The following is a 19,002-nucleotide window of genomic DNA, read 5'->3' on the forward strand; positions in this document are numbered from 1 at the left end:
AAACGTCCGTTTTCTTGTTTGTAGATTTTCCCTCCTTTTTGTCTTAAACTCGTAACTGTTATCCGATGAAAGGGGAAGTCTGCTGCTTGCTGTTGCTAATTGCAAGCGAGAAGCGGAGTAACTTTGTGTTTTTGGCTGTGAGGTCGTGAAAATTTTTGTCTAGTTCTTTGAAATGGTTACAGAATGTTAACTGTTGATGATGAATTTCGTTTAGTAATGTCTGTCCTCGGCAGGCAGTCATTTTAAACTTGTTTCTGTTCTCCGTGGCAGACCAAAAGCCGCTATAACGCTGGCTGTATTATTCCCGGCAGTAATGAATAGGTAATAATCGGAAACAGGTAAAGGTTTGACAAGTTCTTCAAATCCAGGTGTCTTTCTAATTTTTGATTAATTTTGTCCAAAGGTCTGCCATGAAGTTCACGACTTTGGAATCGTTCCCTGAAGGGCAGGTTTGCTGTATGTGCAAATCCGCCCAATCGGACTTGTACAAATTCGGCCAAATCTATAAAGCGTCAAATCTCATCGTCCACTATTTTTGCCTGGTGATTATCATAATTAAAAATTTTTAAAAAAATAAAACTTTACATTTCAGTTTTGAAAATTACAGAATTGAATATGTCGTGTGTGTAAACAATAACTGGCTACCCAACAGCAGTTCTTAAGAATTGTTGTCTCATGAGGTGGTTTTAGTTGTTTAAACTGCTTTGTTGACACTCAGCCACACTGAGAGAAAAAAAAAGTGATAGTCCTTAATATTTTCAATTATTTCTTAGAAAATCCTTCATTAATTATCTTATACCAATTTGGTTCGTTTTAAAAGACTAAATAAAGAAGCGTCGGTGGCCGCAATGGTTTAGGGGTGTTTACACTGCACTCATCACTGTAAGATAAAGGTCCTGGGTTCGAATCCAATGGCCCTGCATTCGAACTTGACACAAATGGCCTTTTTTTTTTTTTTTTTCAAAAACACCAGCATCCCGAGGTTCATATAACCTCATGTTGAAGTACCCTCGTAAAAAAAAATTGTTCGAATGATGGTTGTAAGACATGAAACTTCACTTACAACAGTTTAGTTACAAAGGCAAGACAATTTAGAACATTTCGTTATAGTACAAGTTCTTGTACCCATATTTTTTGGTCTGATTTTAAAGACATTTCACATCAAAAAGCTACATACAGAACACTATAATTCAATTCTAAAAATCATGCAAGTTGCCAGATCAATCGGACTAGTGAAAACTTAAGGACCCTACACACCCGGAGTTATACAGATCTGGTCTTGGAAGAATCTATCTAATGAGCTTCATTGTGTATTCAACACCCGTGGTTGAATTGAAAAATTAGTCTCACGAGTGGAACTTAAATCCATGACATGTGGATACAATACATAAAAAATAATAAATCAATTAAAATATAATTTGGTTAATACGACCAACAAAAACGTATATGCTATATTTAATGTCGATTGATTCTAATAGTGATGATGGTATCATAATTCAGTATTATTATAATTGCCGGTACAAAATGAGAAAGGTGAGTACATCCTTTTTCAAATAACACTTCAACTTGTAATTGAATAATACTGGAAATTTCTCCACTTATGCCACAAACTTTAAACGAATGTGTGGTGTTTAGTGACCATTAATTAATGATTATTTGGAGATTGTGCGATGCGGTCTGGTGTGACTAGGTTTAGAAAAATGTTTTCTTTATTGTGCCAATGTTTCGATCTTTATTGAGATCATCTTCAGGGCCTGGGATTTATAAACATTGTTTAAATTATACTTATACTAGTAAGTACTTCAGTATCTGCTGAAGTACCCCCCTTGGGTTGCCACCTGATTACGTATTAATTACATAAGATGGGATGCCCAAGAACCACAGCTAACAACTAATTTATCAAATTGCTCTTTCTGGGAAATAACTTTTCCACTGCTTTTGAAACACCTCAAATACTTCAAAGAATTGATCTGGATGATTTGGTGGTAGGTCAGCTATGGTATGGACCAAAGACTATTTCTCGCATTGATTATCCTATATCTTGTGTACATTTAACAAAAATTTACAGATGATAAATAATAGTCATCGTTCAATGTATTTAATGTAAAACTAAATGTTCCATAAATTGAACTGGATAACTTTTGAAAAACGGAGTTGGGTCAATTGTACACAAAATCTAATATTTAGTTTTTATATTAGTTTTTATAAACTCAATGCTCAAAGATTTGAAACAATTTTTAGTCAATTGTAACTATTTTTGTATAGCTTCAGGCTTCCAAAATTAAGCAGAATGGGACAGACAATCAAGGCATCTGGGGCTTTTTATTGAAAGATATCAAAGAAGAAGTAAACCGAGGAAAATCACTGGTAAGCTATTATTTCTGTGCAAAAAAAATGCAAATTTTTTTAAAGAAAAAAAGAATTGTATAAATTTTTTTTCCTGTAGAGATGCTCATATTGTTTGAAAAATGGTGCTACCATACACTGTTGCAAGAAAGAATGTCGGAGTATATTCCATCTTAGCTGCGGTATTATACGTGGGACAAAGCATTTGTTTTTTGGTGAATTCAAGTAATCGAATTTTCACTTAGTTATCAATGTTTTGTTCATTTCTAAAATTTTGTTAAAATGTCAAGGTCTTACTGTGACAAGCATAACAAACAACAAGTGATACCGATAAGCGTAGTAAATAACGTTCAAAATACAAAAGTTGACTGCGTCATCTGCCTTTGCCCCATTTCAGTCGTTAAGACTGCAGATGTTATTTGGCCAATGTGTTGCAAACCTAAAACCCTACTTCACCGATTATGTGTTCAGGTGTGTTTATGTATGTTTTAATTAATTTTCAATTAATACTGATCATTTATTAACTGTACTTATATTCACAGAAAATGGCCTTCAATGCAGGGTATTATTTTAAATGTCCGCTGTGCAACAATAAATCAAAATTCAGGAAAAATATGAAACAATTAGGAATTTACATACCAAACCAGTAATTATATAAGATAGTTCCATTTAAAACAGATATAACAGCACAGTTCATTTTAGGGAAGCTGCATGGGAACAAGAGCCGAATGCCTATCAAGAATTGTTAATAAACTCGTTAAAATGTGAAGCAGAATCTTGTATTTGCCCAGAAGGCCGGGAATTTGAGAAGCTTAGAACGTAAGCTTAAAACAAAATATATTTTCTAATAATCATACATTTATTGTGTATTCCGTTTGTCTCATAAGGAAATGGCATATGTTAGTCTGTTCTTTCTGTGGCGTCAACAACATTCATGTAGCCTGTGCCAAGTTATTGCCTGAATATAAACGTCATGATAATTGGAAATGCTCTATCTGCATAAAACTTCCAGGTTTGTAAATAACAACTTTTATGCTACAGTGCTCTCTTCCTAATCCGATCTGCAAAACTCTGAACATTCCTTTAATCAAACTGGAAAAAATCAAAAAGTGAAAATTTTAAAGGAAACCAATAAAACATATATGGGGTGAAGGAGAGTGTTATATGAAAGACCAAGACCAGCTTAGACTATATGAGTTTTTGAAAATTTCTTTTGTTCAGTGAATCCCTCACATCCCTTCACAACTAAAAAATGAAATGTTATAGCAGTCTATATTTTTGTTATGTATCTGTTTGACACCCTTTGTAACCTCAACACGGCAGCAATTAGTTCAGATGATGGAGAGAACACTGTAATTTACATTTGGATAAAATTAAATTTAAATGCAATAATTCTATTTCAGTTAATGCAGAGACAGTTCAAAGTACAACTGACGTACCCAGAGAGTCAGTTGGAAGTATTTACCAGTGAGTAATCATGTTTTTTATAATGTATTTTTGATATTGATGAAAAAAAAAATAATTATAGAAGTGAAGAAGCAGTTAACAATGAGGAAAATCTTAAACATGATACCGAGAACAGTTTTCAAGGAATTCAGGATATAAATAACCCCAGCAGTCAAAGTGAAGCTGAAACTGTGGTAAAAGACAGTATTGCCGAAACAACAACAGTTTCTTCAACCTACTTATTAGAAGAAAAACATAACGATATAGAAAATTTATCTACACCGAAGAAGCATTATGATAATGCCATCAAAGATGTAAGAAAATTGTAAAAACCACAAATTGTAGCTCATTTGCATTTGTCTACCTGGTGCAGTTTTGCAACATGTTTATCTCTATGTGAAATGTAAAAAAAGCAATTACATTACTAAAAAGAATATTAGATACAGTATGTTTTTTGAAATTTGCTGGTCTCTAGGTTTGGAAATAGTAGTTTAGAATCACCATAGTTAAGTTTTTAACTTTGAATTTTTTTTTTCCTGGCTACTAAAATGCTTATTTCACAACACTTACAAGTTAAGCATTGATCATATCTTATTATAAATTTAATGTAGTAACATGGTATCTCCGGATTTGTCCATAACCTTTTAGTTTTGGAGTTATCATTGTTTATTTGAAGGAAAGTCGTGAAATCTTAAAAAATCAGAAAAAGGGGAATAACTCCGAAACAGTTGAGATTCGGGCTATAGTTAATTAGGACTTATTGGTTCCATTATGAATGTAAAATCTACTGACAAAGTTTGTAACACAAGGAAGGAAAACATTCGTTAAAAGTCAATCTACATAATTAAATCAAACTTGCCTTCCCTGAACTGGGTTTGTAGTGAAAATAAATAAATAACTATACTGGTTGTCTAAGTGCAGTAGTGGTGATGACTTCCTTCTTTCTTCTTTTTGCACAGTTCCTCAAAATGATCTCTTAAAGTTTTCCATTCTCCCTGTTCACTTGTCTCGCACATTGTCAGGAGCTTACAACACTCAAATAGTTAGAATAAAATTATTACTAATTTTAAATGGAAAACATCAATTTTACAATCACTTGGTGGAAAACCCTAAGGCTTCTTCTCTCCTCACTCTTTTTTACCCTAAAAAATTTCCTCTCCACAAGAAGGCATTTTTATCATATTTTATTACATTCACTTTTAACTCAATTAAAACATATATTTATAGGATCTGGTGTTAAATTAACTGAAAAGTGATAGCATATCCCAATAACTTTAAATTTCAGCTTCATCCTCTGATAAAGTGAAACTTGACTATAAAATTGATAAAATCATTGAAAATTTTATTATAATTTATTTTTTACTACTACTGTTAATAATGTTACATTTTCTAGGGTAAATCAGCCAACAGTGTTAGCCCGACCTCTCCCGTAAAAGAAACACACAATAAAACTCAATCACCTCAAAAGCCCAAGCTACTTGTTGCTGAAATTATCAACATCGATAGTGAAAATGAAGAGAAAGATGTAAGATTATTAAGTACTGTTGGTAATTTTAAGATAGTTTGGGAAAAAAAATCAATGACCTCTGAATGAATTATTTTTTAACTTCAGTCTTCTTTTGGTGAATACATCTACTTTCTTTTCCAGGAAAATAGTCATAAAATCAAAGCTGTACCAGTGGCCTCTCATCAAAAACCTCAAAATCCAAGATTACTTGATAGGGATGTTGTCATCGTTGAAAGTGATGAGGAGCTAGAAAATGTAAGGTTAATAGTTATGATTGATTTATTTAATTGGTTGTATGTATGAAAATATTTTATTTGCATTATAAAATAAAATTCATAGTAAAAATGAAGGAGTAAATTTTCTCAAAAGAACTGTTTAAAATACAATTTCCCATCTAATTTTTTTGTTTGTTTTTGTTTTTGTTTTTTGTTTTAAGGATAGTTTATGTTTATCTAAGGAATTGGCCTCTCCCACCACAAATCAGGAGGTTCAAAAAACTGCTCAAGAAACCATGCAAAAACCACAAAAACCAAGATTACTTGTTAGGGATGTTGTCATCGTTGAAAGTGACGAGGAGCTAGAAAATGTAAGATTAATTGCTATGATTTGTTTGTTTAATTGGTTGTATGTATTAATATTTTTTATTTGCATTATAAAATAAAAATATCTAATTATTTGATCATTTTAGATGTTATGCTGTCAACAAATCATGTATGTAACTTTTATCCCATTTCATTCTACTATTAACAGTTTTTTTTCCTTGTACTATTTCCCCATTTAACAAATTCATTGACTTCATATTTGTATACTTCATCATAGTAACAGACAAACTACAAAAAAGACCACTAGCGTATGATTTTTAGCTCAAATGACAGCAGCACTGACTCAAATAGGATGCTCGGAGAAGTTTGGGCTCATAAACTTTCAGACATTAACTCAATATTTCACAATACAGTGCTTTCTTGGTAATCCAAACTAATTGCTGCAGGGAGTATTCAGATTCTTTAAAGAGAGGTAATATGGATCCTTTTGTACATCCTTAATTTGGATGTACAAAAAAAAAAAAAATTAAGGGGCATTGGTGATCGCATGGCACTCATCACCGTAAGGTCCCGGGTGAATGCAGGGCCACTGGATATACTTACAAATGGACTTTATTTTTTCCTTTCCCAAAAACAATGGCACCCTGAGGGTTCATATATAACCCCTCATAGTTGAAATACTCTTGTTAAAAAAATTTAAAAATTCTTCATTGCTTATTCCTCTTTTCCACTATCTTCAAGTAGTGGGCCTATTATACTTAAAACAAGAATAATTTAAACTTTTTTCATTTTTTAGTAGTGAAGGGAGGTGAGGGATTCACTGAATTCTCCAAAATCCATATAGTCTAAGCTGGTCTTGGTTTTTTGTATTACTCTCCCTTCTTCCACACTTGGAATTGAACTTGTGTTGTGGGTCTGAATCTCCTCTGAAAATTAGAGTGTTGATATTCAGCCCCACAACATGTCTCCTTGTAACTAGAGTGTATTGTGGGTCTACATGATCCAAAATTTTGAGTCCCATTGAAACGGGATTCAGCGATGTAATGTTGTGCAACATTGCAAGTTTAGACACATGTTCCAGGGGCAACCAGAGTGTGGTTGTGAGTTTCAGTAGTGAATTTCTAAATTTTGTGTTTTCTTTAAGCACGTTCAGCGTAACCATTTGCAAAAGATATTTAAAATCTTTAGGTGTTGTCCTTAAGAAATTGACAAATCCCATTCCATCTCCTACCTTAATGTGTCCAAAAGATTGCAACATGTATCATTGCTGTTACTAAACAATTTTCAAACCCACTATCTTCTTTCATTTCTTTTTTTGATTAATAATAACAATGACAGAGAAACACCCATGAGACATTTTCTAGCGAACTGCCTCTGTAATGTAGACGTGACTTTTTTATTGGTGCGGGGCAGCCCCCAAATAGACGTGCAACATTGAATCGGGGCTATTCCCCACAAAGACGTACAATTCCACCCTAGTGTGGATTAAGCTTTACTTTCACTCACAATCTTACACTTTGTCTCCCTCTTTCTCTTTTCCTCTCTTTCTCTTTCTCCCCATTTTCCCTCCCTCCCAACAAATAATGTTTCATTTGTTTCCTTTAAAATTCTCACTTTTTTATTGAAACATTGAATTTTATTGAAATTTATTTTTACAGTTCGAATGTAATTCTCTCAGAATATGGAGAGAGCACTGTACTTTGTATTTGTGCATTTACAATTATTTTCTATAATTTTTTTTTTTTTTTTTCATTTAAGGCTGAAATGGGTGCAAGTAGAAAACGACATTCTGGTAACTTCAGTTCTCCTCAGCCTTTGAAAAAGCAGGCATGTTTAAACAACCCCATCTCCCAACAGGTAAGATGTTCGATGAAGAATTTTATTGTGGCATGCAAAACACTAATTAAAAAAAAGTTAAATCTATAAAACAATAATATATTTAAAATCAGAAATCAAAACACGGCAGACAAACTAAACATTCATGTTATGTTGTAATCAAAAAGAAATTTAATGTGTATTTCTATAAATAAAACACTATTATCTGCCTATCTAAATGAATTTGAAATTAAATAGTTTGAAGCTGGATCTCATAGCAGTAATACTTCTCGTGGCGTGTTCTCACGAGTCAAGTTTTGTCATCAACTTTTTTTTCTTCTTTTTTTTTTCAAGGGTATGCAGGGCTGCTGGATTTGAACGTTGAGCCTGGTAATTTTCTTTGATATGGTTCTAACCATCTTAATTTTGTTCTTCATATTCATTCTCCTGCAATGTGTAACTTGGCACATTTTCTCTTACATCTTTATTTTTATACTTCAAGCAGATTCCTACTACATCCCAAAGGTAGAAATGCTTATAATAAGTATTTAAAAAATTAACATCACACTTCTAATCTGTTTGAGGATCACTTTTTATTTATTTTTTTTTAACTACAGTGAAACTTCCTTAAAAGGACAAATTCTGATTCCCCAGTGTCTTCCCATTAGTTTCTTCATATAAAAATCTTGAATAAAACGGACATTCCCAATAATAAATGCAGAAAGCTTTTTCAATTATATTATATATTTATATATTATAGGCCATAGAAGTCGCAAAACATTTAGGGCAAACGAATTTTAAACCATGTTCAGGTTGGCTCAACAAAGGATAAGTACGATATGTTTCCACATTCACTATATTGAGATTATGATATATCAAGGGTAAAAATTAAAAATATAGAAGTTTTAATTGTCTTACTGTACTGTACATACAGTAAAAACATAACATGTAAAAAGATACTGTAAAAACATAAACAAAGAAAGTTTGACACAAGATGGGGACATGGATTTCATTTTCCAGTTCCATGGTTGTTATATCCTCCTTTAGTTAAACACAAGTTATGTTATTTTATTTTGTTATTTACCCTGTTAGGCAAGTTCAGGTACTGAAAGGGCTCTGTATTGCTGACTGCCTCGTGCAGTAGGAGGAACGAAACCTGACCTGAAGAAATGCAGCAAATGGAATCATATTGTCTGCGAGTTTCCTCAGGTCGGCATTCAACTGACCCGGAAACCTCAGACACGTAGTAACACCAGACATGGTTATCTACAGTTTACTCTAGAACTCTACTCACTGAAACAAGGTGATTAAGATCACCATAAGTGGGTGACATGAGTTTCAATGTTCTCTACCAGTTGGTGGACAGAAAGTGTTGCATTACACGGTTCTACTACAGTATCTGAAACCTTATTTTTTTTTTACCTTAAAGGTGGGGGGGGAAACAAGGGAGCAGCAATATTTTTATATATTGGAATACAAAATATCGAGATTTTACTGTGGACACCTCTGTATATTAGACAATAGTTCATACCCAAAGAGTGTCCATTATAAGGAAGTTTCATTGTATTTTTATTTTAAAAAACCAGCAGCGCAGTGTAACATAGGACTGAGAAGTTCATAAATTTCAAGTCAGGATTCAGCTCTGACTTGAACTTAATTTGACTTGAATAATAAAACCCGTCCAACATTTTTTGGTCAGCTCTGTTCTTATGATAGATTCCATTCAACTTGATTCACGAGAACATGCCTTAAGGTTTCAGATGTGGTTAAATTTATTGTAGCTTTCATTTTAATTTATAATTTTATATATCCCTTTAAAGCACATTTAACTATGGAACATACACTGAAACATACAATTTTACTTTCAGGCTCAAGGAGAACCAATCACATTTTTTATGATGTCCAAAGAAGGCGTAGGAGAATGTTTGGGGATGTCAATTGTCAAAAGATGGAATGATAATAAAATTAATTCCCTTTTCCTTCATATTATCAATAGTTATACAGTAGCAGTATTCTTAACCTCGTTGATTGTACTGAATAAAGAACAGTATGAATGTTATGTTAAAATGAGTAATCGGAAGGAGTTTTCATTGGAAAACTTCTTAAAACATCACCCAATTGGTGAATTATTGATTTTTTGTGAGCGCAGAAAGTTACTATTTGGAATTTTCATTGCAAAAAAAGAGACACATTTCACTGGAAATAATAATAAGCATTTATTCTCTTCACCTGAAAATAGAAACGATTCTATAGTGAAATGTAGCTATTACAAAAATCCTGTGAATTTGAAACAAATGATGGTTTTAAAAGCCATTAAGGTTTATTCAAATTCACGTGTTGACCCTTTATTTCCTGTTGAGTTCAAATACTTATTAAAAAGTTCTGATACGGTTAACTTTTGTAAGTTTATATTGTCCATCACGGTCGGTAACCTATGTTTCTCAATTTGTGACAATGAAGGGAAGGTTTATGGAGAATTGTTCAACAGCTATTTGCCAAGCTGGGTCCAAGGAACAGTCATTTGCTATACAGAGTTCAATTTAAAATCAGTTATACAAGAAACAATAATTTCCCTTGAAGATCATGCCGATACTCCATTTACCATTCTATTAGCTTTGGCTAATTTTGATTCTGTAAGTTGCCAGAATCAAAACAGTTTCTTCGCAGAAATACAGATCTTATTAAAAAAATATCCAAAAGTGAACCTCATCCTAACAACCGTACTGTGCCCAAAGGACACGCTTTCATTTTTATGCAGGCAAATAAGAATGTTCAATCTTCATTTAATAAATATGTCAGATAGGTTGGCTTTTTACTACTGGGACATTAGAAATATTAACTTCTATTCTTTGAACTCTAAAAAAAAATGTGAAAACCATTAGAAAATTGTGGTAACGGATAATGGTTGCTACAATATGTTTTATGTTTCATGTAATAATTATAATTCTATTTTGCACTAAATAATGTAAATTTTAATTATTAAATAGCAATTCAAATTAAATTGAAGGTTATTTTTCTTTTATTTATGCATTCCTCTTTATTTTTCCCAGAATTCTGATTCTTGCGAGATTCTTTTATTTTTAATACATATTATTTATTATGAATTTTCCTCCTATGGTCAGCAGGGTTATGAACCTCATGTTAATCATCCTGGTCTACCCATCTTCGCTGATTTTTGTTTTCAATCATTTCGGCAAAGTTGGCAAACTACATGTGAATTAACAAAAATCAGCAAGGAGATAGGTAGACTAGGGTGATAGATAACTATCAAACAATTTATTTATTATTAGTAATAAATGAATTTACATGGGCATAATTGGATATTAAGTTGACTTGAGATGCTATGAGATTCTGACTTTAAACAAGTATTTATGCATTTCTATCCTTTTACCTAATACCGTAATCATTATTTATGTTAAGACTTAAAATAATAAAATTGCAATAAAGTAATAAAAGTAGTTCACCTATTATTTATTAACCCAACTTTAAAATACAGAATTACCTTCTCTGTATCCCGCATGTTAATTGAGATTATTCCTTCCACAGATAATACAGCCACAACAGCGTCCGTATGTGGATCCGATCGTCATTATTGTCGAATAAGAGAATACTAGACAGAAAACTTGTCCCGATGTCTTATATTTTACTATTTTTATTTATTAAACTGTAAAGGGTGTGTCACCCAATTTTATTTAGTTTATATAGGTTTTTCTGTCTGATATTTGTATAAATGTACATACATATGTTATTATATTTTTATACATATAAATTTGTGCAAAAGCAACAGTTAATGTTATATAATTTAATTCATTATAATTTAATTAAATTATAGTTTGTATCACTTTAGATTGAATTTTCCTTACTAGTCAATGTGCAAATAGAAAATATATCAATCTGTATGTAAATTGGGTTGTCAATATATATTTCAGAGTTGAATTTGCAATTTTTTCTAATAAAAAAAACAGTAATGATAATGTAAGTAATATTAAGTTTACCAAGTTTTTATTGTTTTTATTTTTCTTAATCAAGCTTACATTGTAAAAATGAGATATTGAAAAAAAAATTATTGTTCCCCTTCTTCCGGCATCGCTTCTTCATCTTCTACAAAGTCCCCTTCATCTTCGGCACTCGCTTCCTGAAAGAACAAGAAGTTAAAACATTTGTTATTAATTAATTCTAGGTCTTGAATGGTTGCTTCCAGTAAAAGAATTTAGACATGATGTTGCTGGTTGACATTAGTCTCAAGTTTTAGAGAAATCTTACCGGTTGCACATTCATTTTAATTACTTTTCTTAATTTGTGGATTTTTGTTATTAAAAATTTAGTAACAATAAAACTTCCATCCTGCACTATTAATATACTTTAGCACTGAGGACGTTCTTTTCCACTTAGGTGGTACAGGGCTAGGTTGCTCCTTCATTTCCTCATACCAATTGTTGGAGGCCCTTTGATTCTTTTGCATTCAGTGTCCATTGTGTCATTCTTTTACACCAGCAACCCAGTCTATTTTCTGACCCACACATTTCTTCTGTAGTATTTCGTGGTTTCGGCTTTGCATATACTGCTCCAAACTCCCAACAATTATCTGCAATTTCTATTCTGTTTTTAAGTGTCTCGCAGCAGTTAGTGTTGGAAGTACTATAGTATCCCACAGTTTGGTCATTAGCAGAACATCAGCTTGTGATGAAAAGAAGATTTTGTTCTCAAACATCTTTTTCCAAGGTAAAATGCACCGTCGTGTTATTTCTGGCAATTGACCGTGTTACTTTACTGCTGCTTATGTTGGGCCCAAAATATATCAGTAATTCCTCTCTTTCCATTCATTAGTTTGCATTTGGAGGGTTCACTATACGTGCTACTAATGTTTCAGTCATAACATGACAGCGGATACCTCAGCTCCTCTTTACTTTGTGACAGAACCACAACATCAGCGAATGGTGGTTTAACCATACCCATCCACTTTGATACTCTTACCTGCTCAGTTTACTCGATTGAACACATCTTGTAAAATTAGTGTGAAAATTTGGAAGAACGCCTTGACTTTCTTAATTGGAATGGAATAACATCTACTGAGAATATGGATAATGATAGATAACTATAAGGATTTTTTTAACACAATTTGAATTGATTATTACTTAGTGCTGTTAATAATCAATTATGTTTTTTTTTACTTGGTATTGTTGATATTCAGAAACAAGATCATTCATGTTGGATTCTGCCTCAGTGAATTCCATTTCATCCATGCCTTCTCCGGTATACCAATGTAGGAATGCTTTACGCCTGAACATAGCTGTAAACTGTTCTGAAATCCTCTTGAAAATTTCCTGGAAAAAAATATATCTTTATTTCAATCCAATTTAAAACCAGGTCAAAGCGTACTTGGATCGCTGTTGAATTTCCTATGAATGTTGATGCCATTTTCAAACCCCTTGGGGCAATGTCGCAAACTGCGACTTTTACATTGTTTGGTATCCATTCTACAAAGTACCTGAAAAATATTTTTTTAAATACTATCACATGTTAAGTGAAGAAAACCGATGTGGTTTGTTTGTTTTGCATACCCTGAGTTTTTGTTTTGTATGTTTAACATTTGTTCATCCACTTCTTTCATTGACATATGACCCCTAAAAATAACAGCAACAGTGAGGTAGCGGCCATGTCTTGGGTCACACGCCGTCATCATGTTTTTGGCATCAAACATCTTTAAACAGCAATGTTATTTTTTTTTTAAGTTTTAATTTATATTAATTACACAGACCTGTTGGGTAAGTTCAGGTACTGTAAGGGCTCTGTATTGCTGACTGCCTCGTGCTGTAAGAGGAGCGAAACCTGGCATGAAGAAATGCAGCCTAGGGAATGGAACCATATTGACTGCGAGTTTCCTCAGGTCGGCATTCAACTGGCCCGGATACCTCAGACACGTAGTAACACCAGACATGGTTATCTACAGTTTACTTTTTAAAATTGAAAAATTATTCAATAAGTAATTCGCTACTCACCGAAACAAGATGATTAAGATCACCATAAGTGGGTGACGTGAGTTTCAGAGTTCTGAAACAAATGTCGTACAATGCTTCATTGTCAATGCAGAACGTCTCATCAGTGTTCTCTACCAGTTGGTGGACAGAAAGTGTTGCATTATACGGTTCCACCACGGTATCTGAAACCTTAAATTGTTTGTTACATTCAACACAAATCAAACAATGATTCAAATATAAAAAGTTATATCTTGAATAGCAATACTAGTTAGACTGGTCCGATCAAAATACATATTTGCAAACTTTTTTCTTTTTCTTTACCATAGTTACAAAGTTCATAGTCAAGTTTGACATGTCCAAGGTGGGTCTAAGGTAAACATTTGAACTTAACAACAAAATCAAAGAATTATTTTTATATTACACACACAACTCATCTAGTAAACCTTTGGTGAAGGGACGACGCTAAAAGAGTTGACGATTCTGTCTGGGTATTCTTCACGTATTTTTGATATAAGGAGAGTCCCCATGCCTGAGCCAGTACCACCGCCCAAGGAATGTGCCAACTGGAAACCCTGAAGGCAGTCGCATGTTTCGGCTTCTCTTCTGACGACATCCATAACTGCATCAACTAGTTCTGCACCTTCTGTATAATGCCCTTTGGCCCAGTTGTTCCCTGTGGGTTGGTACAAAGTCATTTATGCCATTTAAAAAATTTAATAAAGTATAAAAACAATACCTGCACCACTCTGACCAAATACGTAGTTATCGGGTCGGAATAGCTGGCCAAAAGGGCCCGATCTGACTGAGTCCATTGTCCCTGGTTCAAGGTCGACAAGGACTGCCCTAGGTACAAATTTTCCATCTGAAAGCAACCAAAACATTTTATGTCTTGGCATACATAAAATTAAATTATATATTTTGTTGTTGATTAAAACTGTTACCTGTTATAAAAATTGAACTGATTCATTTTTAAAAATAAACATATTAAGAAGTAATTATAGTTTAAGCAGTTCTAACATATCATTAAAGGATAAATTATCAGAATTACTTGATGCTTCGTTGTAGTAGACGTTGACTCGTTCCAATTGCTGTGGATTGTCACCATGGTAAACTCCGGCTGGGTCTATTCCGTGTTCATCTGATATTATCTCCCAGAACTGTCAATTTGTTATGAAATAATCAATTAAAAAGGCATATTATGGTTTGAAAAATAAGAATATTCTTTAAATAATTCACATTCACTCACTCATTCATACTCGATTGTGTGTGCTCTCACCAATACACAACAATACATACATGTGCACATTTTATAAAAGTGGCAGATTGCTCAACCCCATGTCATAAATTAAATAGCTATGTACCCATTTCTAACAAAGGCAAAATGCCAAAATGGGCCTCTAAGACAAAAACAGCAAGGAAAGGTAGACCAGGGTGATCATGATACATATTCAAAAAACACATTTTCACATAAAAATTTTCCCAATGGAATGTGTATATGGCATGCAATACTGTGGCATGCAAGATATTCTCAAGATTTTGAGATAGTTATTCAGATATTGTGAGATGAGGTCGGGTTTTGTGCTAGGGTGAGATTGTCCACTTGAGACCCATAAGCCAAAGGTCTATTGCCAAATGGAGAGAATGATAGATACAGCAGTTTTAGTTGTAAGTATTGAGCACCTGCCATCTAAAAAGTGCAAGTACTTGCATTGTTGTTGTCTCCATTGAGGCTGTGTCTCATCTGCAAGTTGGGCTATTGTGATGTTTTCATTTGTAGGGAAGTTGCTTACGGCAGGATAAAGAAATAGCCTAGCACAACGCCTTGTGGCCTCCTGAGTAAATAAGGTTGGAATGTGAATTCCATTCATCCAATGAAGTAGTTGGTGATGAATGTGAAGTAGGTGGCAGATGGGCCTTGAGTTTGTATTATAATCCTAGAATCCACTCTATATCAAAAGCTTTTTTTTGTTGATGAAAATTCCTAGCCTTCTTTTCCTCTAGGCGTTTAGTATGGTACGGTGCATTGGTCAGTGCAGTCCTTGGTTGCAGAAGCGTTGCTTGAGGTGTAATGTAAGTTTGGTAGTAAAAGACGGTCCAACATTTTGGAGAACGAGAGTTTAAGACTTATCAGCCTGTATTTGTAAGGCTCATTATTTTTCTGTCAGGCTTATTGCTCAAAGCTCAAGTTTTGGTAATAATCTTAGAATCCACACTGTCAAAAGCCTTTTCTAGGTCAAGAAAACTTCCTAGGCATTATTTTCCTCGTAGGTGCTTAGGAAGGTATCCATTGCTAGGTGTAGCTGTTGGATGCAAGTGTTGCTTAAGGTGTAATCTTCCTATATCTTGGGTTTGTGTAATAAACCTGGGATCCACACTCGGTCAATAGATATAGAGATATAGAAAAATTACTATGCCTTCTTTTCCTTGTAGGTGCTTAGATGATATCAACTACTTTGTGAAGCAGAGGGTGGGTCATTGGGTGCAAGAGTAATGTTACCTAAACTATATGTGTTGACTGCATTTCTAAAAAGAAATTTTGGGTTGTACATCGCTGTAAAACCTAGATTCTGACTGAAAATTTTCGTTTTACAACATTGAATATGGAAATTTTCGTTCGGTTCTACTATATTTTATTAAAACACACACTATTACGACGTCCTTATGGGAAAAAAAGCTTTTGATTTTAAATATGTATTATTTTTATTATAACTATTATAATTTTGTAAAGCTAGTCGGTAAACCGGCACAGAAACGACTCCAGCCTACGCCATCTTTCTTTCGCGAGACCATAAGCAAACAAAAAGCAGACATACAGACAAGGGAGAGGATTAGCTAGAAAAGCTGAGAAATAAACAACAAAACTTTCACATATTGTGAAAAACTTTACCCCCGGTTATGATTATAATAAAGGAAAACACCGTTTATAAACATTTTAAATTTAAAAAAAAGTTATTATCGATTGTCTTTACAATGATAAATTAACATTTGATGAATTTGCGTTAATTGTGAGCATTGTTCACAAATTTATATATGTAAATTACTTCGCACTTGATATATTTTTTTTATATATTGTTCACGTTGTGTACTGAAGCACATTTGGCCCAAGTTTTCCGCCTACCTTCGATCCGATTTGATTCCCGCATTGTCCAGCTTGTAAATGCACGATTTCCCTCATCGCAGACGTATCCGGACGTTGACACAGTGGGGAAAACGATTAGAACTGAAATGAACTCGTAGTTACTTAAAATAAACTTTGGGACTTGGCACCGAAGAGGTCTAAACTTGGAATGCGTATCCACACTGATCCGGGGGGGAAAGAATTATATGAGGAAAAAATAAATAAAATAAATACCAACGAGGTGAAATGCCCTATCCTTACTGAGGATGTGGTACAATTGGGTGATTACACTTTGATTAAAGGGCGTTGTGTACATAAATAATAATTTCTGACCTCTTACAATACAAATAAATACTTTATTCATAAGCTGCAAATTTAACGATTTTCATAAAGTTAAAAAATGAGCTATTAAATAAAAACTAAAAGTCCATTACATCAAATATTTTTAAATACTCTCCACATACCTCAAACCCAAGTTCAAATAAAAATAAACAAATGCAAAATTTTTACATTAAAATAAAAGAAATATCCTCTAACTGTCCTATTAAACTGAGAATTCATTTGTTTTTATTAGTTTTTCATCATAAAACACAATACTATTTTAATGTGTGGTGATTAGTGACCGTTAATCGATAATTATTCAGAAATCGTGAGATGCGATCTGACCGCATCTCACGATTTCTGAATAATAATATTTTAATTAGATAAGATACTTCACTTCAGATAACACACTTAAAACAAAATAAATAAAAATATATATTTTGAGCAGTTTAAACTTTTTTCTTTTTTTATTGCCAGTATTTATTGTATGTATGCGGAAATAATTAAATAAACAAATATGATTGAATATATTAACAAAAAATTTTTTTGCATTGTATAAATTCACTTTTTTCCACATCATACATGTATTTGTTAAATTTAAACAACGTTTGTAAATCCCAGGCTCTGAAGATGATCTCAATAAAGATCGAAACGTTCGAACGATAATGGAATATTTAGGACAATGAAGTTTAACCAAGGTTTTTTTTATTGTTGCTTCTGATGGAGTCGTCTAGCATTTCTTTAGACATTTTCCTGCGATCGTATACTTTATTATGAACAAGACAAAGCACAAAACGACTAAAATACGTATTTAATTTAAAAAACATTTAATTCATTAAAAGCTCTCAGATTGACAAGGGCTTATTGCATTCAAATCACTCATATCCAAGAAAAATCAATAATCAGAATTGTCTATAAGATTTTTTTATTGTACAAAGTCATTTTATTTTTAAACGTGTAAATATTACGCTTAAAAAGTTATATTTTTTCAAAAAAGCGCGGAAAAATAAAGTAACAAAACGGCTTGCTTTCAAAAATTGTTTTCAAAAGTTATTTAATAATTTTATTAATAATTTAATTCCTATTTGAAAAAGCTAAAATATTTTCATAAAAAATAATGAAACAACTGGTTAATATATCATGTTCATATTAAGTTTAAAATTTTTGGTTTTTCTTTCTATAAATTTCATTTCTAGACTTAGAAATAGTTGATTTATTCTGTAAAGTTGTTGTTGTTTTGGTCGGCCGTGTTAGATTCCATTTTTACTGATTGTTAGTCGAGGAAGAAAAGAGATTTTTTCTAAATATATTTTCCATTATATTATTTGCGTTTCGGCTCTCTTGTAGCCATCTTCAGAAGTTATATTATTGTTTTTTTTGTTTTTTTTTTTTTTTTTTGATGATTATTTTTTCTTATTATTATTTATTTATTATTATTTATTTTTTTATGATTTTTATTTTTTTAAATTTTATGACATTAATTCAATTGAATTCAAATTAATATTTGATTCCTCGCATCATTACACCTTTCTAATAAATAAATGAAAAAAGGCTGTACATGATAATATGTTCCTGAAGATGTCTCCAAGAGGGCAGAAAAATTTCGTAATTGAAAAAGCTGTCAAATTTTCTTCGTAATTCATTGTATTTGTTAAAATAAATACAAATGTTTAACAGGCTAAATTTGACATAAAAAGTGACGAAAAGCAAATTAGAAACCAAATAACCGTCTAATAAAACAGTTAAAAAGCTCCGATTTGAAAATTTATATACAGAATTTTAGGTCTATTTCTAAGCATTATTGAGTATATGATTTCGTTTTTATATAAGATCGTCCGAATATGATTATAATTATTTAAAAATTTAACGGTCCAACCAACTTTTCAAGCTTTAAAATGCAGCCATATTATTAATTTGCGCCTTTTAATT

At 32.6% G+C, this 19,002-nt stretch overlaps 2 protein-coding genes across 8 annotated transcripts; one reads left to right on the forward strand and one right to left on the reverse strand.

Moving 5' to 3' along the window:
• Positions 1-48: 48 nt before the first annotated feature.
• On the forward strand, positions 49-11,368 carry LOC106667551 (PHD finger protein 7-like). 7 transcript variants are annotated; one of them, XM_014395574.2, is made up of 16 exons: positions 49-321; positions 404-542; positions 2,266-2,367; positions 2,447-2,571; positions 2,637-2,817; positions 2,889-2,992; positions 3,049-3,165; positions 3,234-3,358; positions 3,750-3,813; positions 3,875-4,106; positions 5,186-5,317; positions 5,441-5,554; positions 5,736-5,885; positions 5,988-6,010; positions 7,600-7,698; positions 11,203-11,368. In XM_014395574.2, exons 1-15 carry the CDS (start codon positions 314-316, stop codon positions 7,658-7,660), a joined length of 1,677 nt encoding a protein of 558 aa, XP_014251060.1. In that variant the 5' UTR covers positions 49-313; the 3' UTR covers positions 7,661-7,698; positions 11,203-11,368. The 7 variants fall into 7 exon arrangements, with proteins under 7 accessions (XP_014251060.1, XP_014251055.1, XP_014251062.1 ...); XM_014395573.2 differs by lacking the exon at positions 11,203-11,368 and adding an exon at positions 9,525-9,612 and having other exon boundaries at positions 50-321; XM_014395569.2 differs by lacking the exons at positions 5,988-6,010; positions 11,203-11,368 and adding an exon at positions 9,525-10,642.
• A 256-nt stretch (positions 11,369-11,624) lies between these two features.
• Positions 11,625-16,867, reverse strand: LOC106667562 (tubulin beta chain-like). The gene is made up of 10 exons (XM_014395594.2): positions 16,753-16,867; positions 14,683-14,791; positions 14,371-14,496; positions 14,078-14,307; positions 13,656-13,823; positions 13,415-13,600; positions 13,218-13,357; positions 13,036-13,144; positions 12,828-12,980; positions 11,625-11,791 (listed from the first exon to the last, which is right to left on the reverse strand). Exons 1-10 carry the CDS (start codon positions 16,807-16,809, stop codon positions 11,720-11,722), a joined length of 1,350 nt encoding a protein of 449 aa, XP_014251080.1. The 5' UTR covers positions 16,810-16,867; the 3' UTR covers positions 11,625-11,719.
• Positions 16,868-19,002: the final 2,135 nt, after the last annotated feature.

This window comes from Cimex lectularius, unplaced genomic scaffold (assembly GCF_000648675.2).
Source record: "Cimex lectularius strain Harlan isolate CLEC.00 unplaced genomic scaffold, Clec_2.1 scaffold74, whole genome shotgun sequence".
NCBI classification, from domain to species: domain Eukaryota; kingdom Metazoa; phylum Arthropoda; class Insecta; order Hemiptera; family Cimicidae; genus Cimex; species Cimex lectularius.

What these genes read in the sequence shown, in the direction of transcription:
- LOC106667551 (XM_014395569.2), top strand. An exon ending in GAATTTGAGAAGCTTAGAAC is followed by an intron (nt 3,166 to 3,233) that starts GTAAGCTTAAAA and finishes TTGTCTCATAAG; the next exon opens with GAAATGGCATATGTTAGTCT. An exon ending in TATCTGCATAAAACTTCCAG is followed by an intron (nt 3,359 to 3,749) that starts GTTTGTAAATAA and finishes ATTCTATTTCAG; the next exon opens with TTAATGCAGAGACAGTTCAA.
- LOC106667562 (XM_014395594.2), bottom strand. Translation starts at nt 16,809, where the DNA reads ATGAGGGAAATCGTGCATTTACAAGCTGGACAATGCGGGAATCAAATC. An exon ending in ATACAAAACAAAAACTCAGG is followed by an intron (nt 13,145 to 13,217) that starts GTATGCAAAACA and finishes AATATTTTTCAG; the next exon opens with GTACTTTGTAGAATGGATAC. An exon ending in CTGAATATCAACAATACCAA is followed by an intron (nt 11,792 to 12,827) that starts GTAAAAAAAAAC and finishes TTGTTCTTTCAG; the next exon opens with GAAGCGAGTGCCGAAGATGA.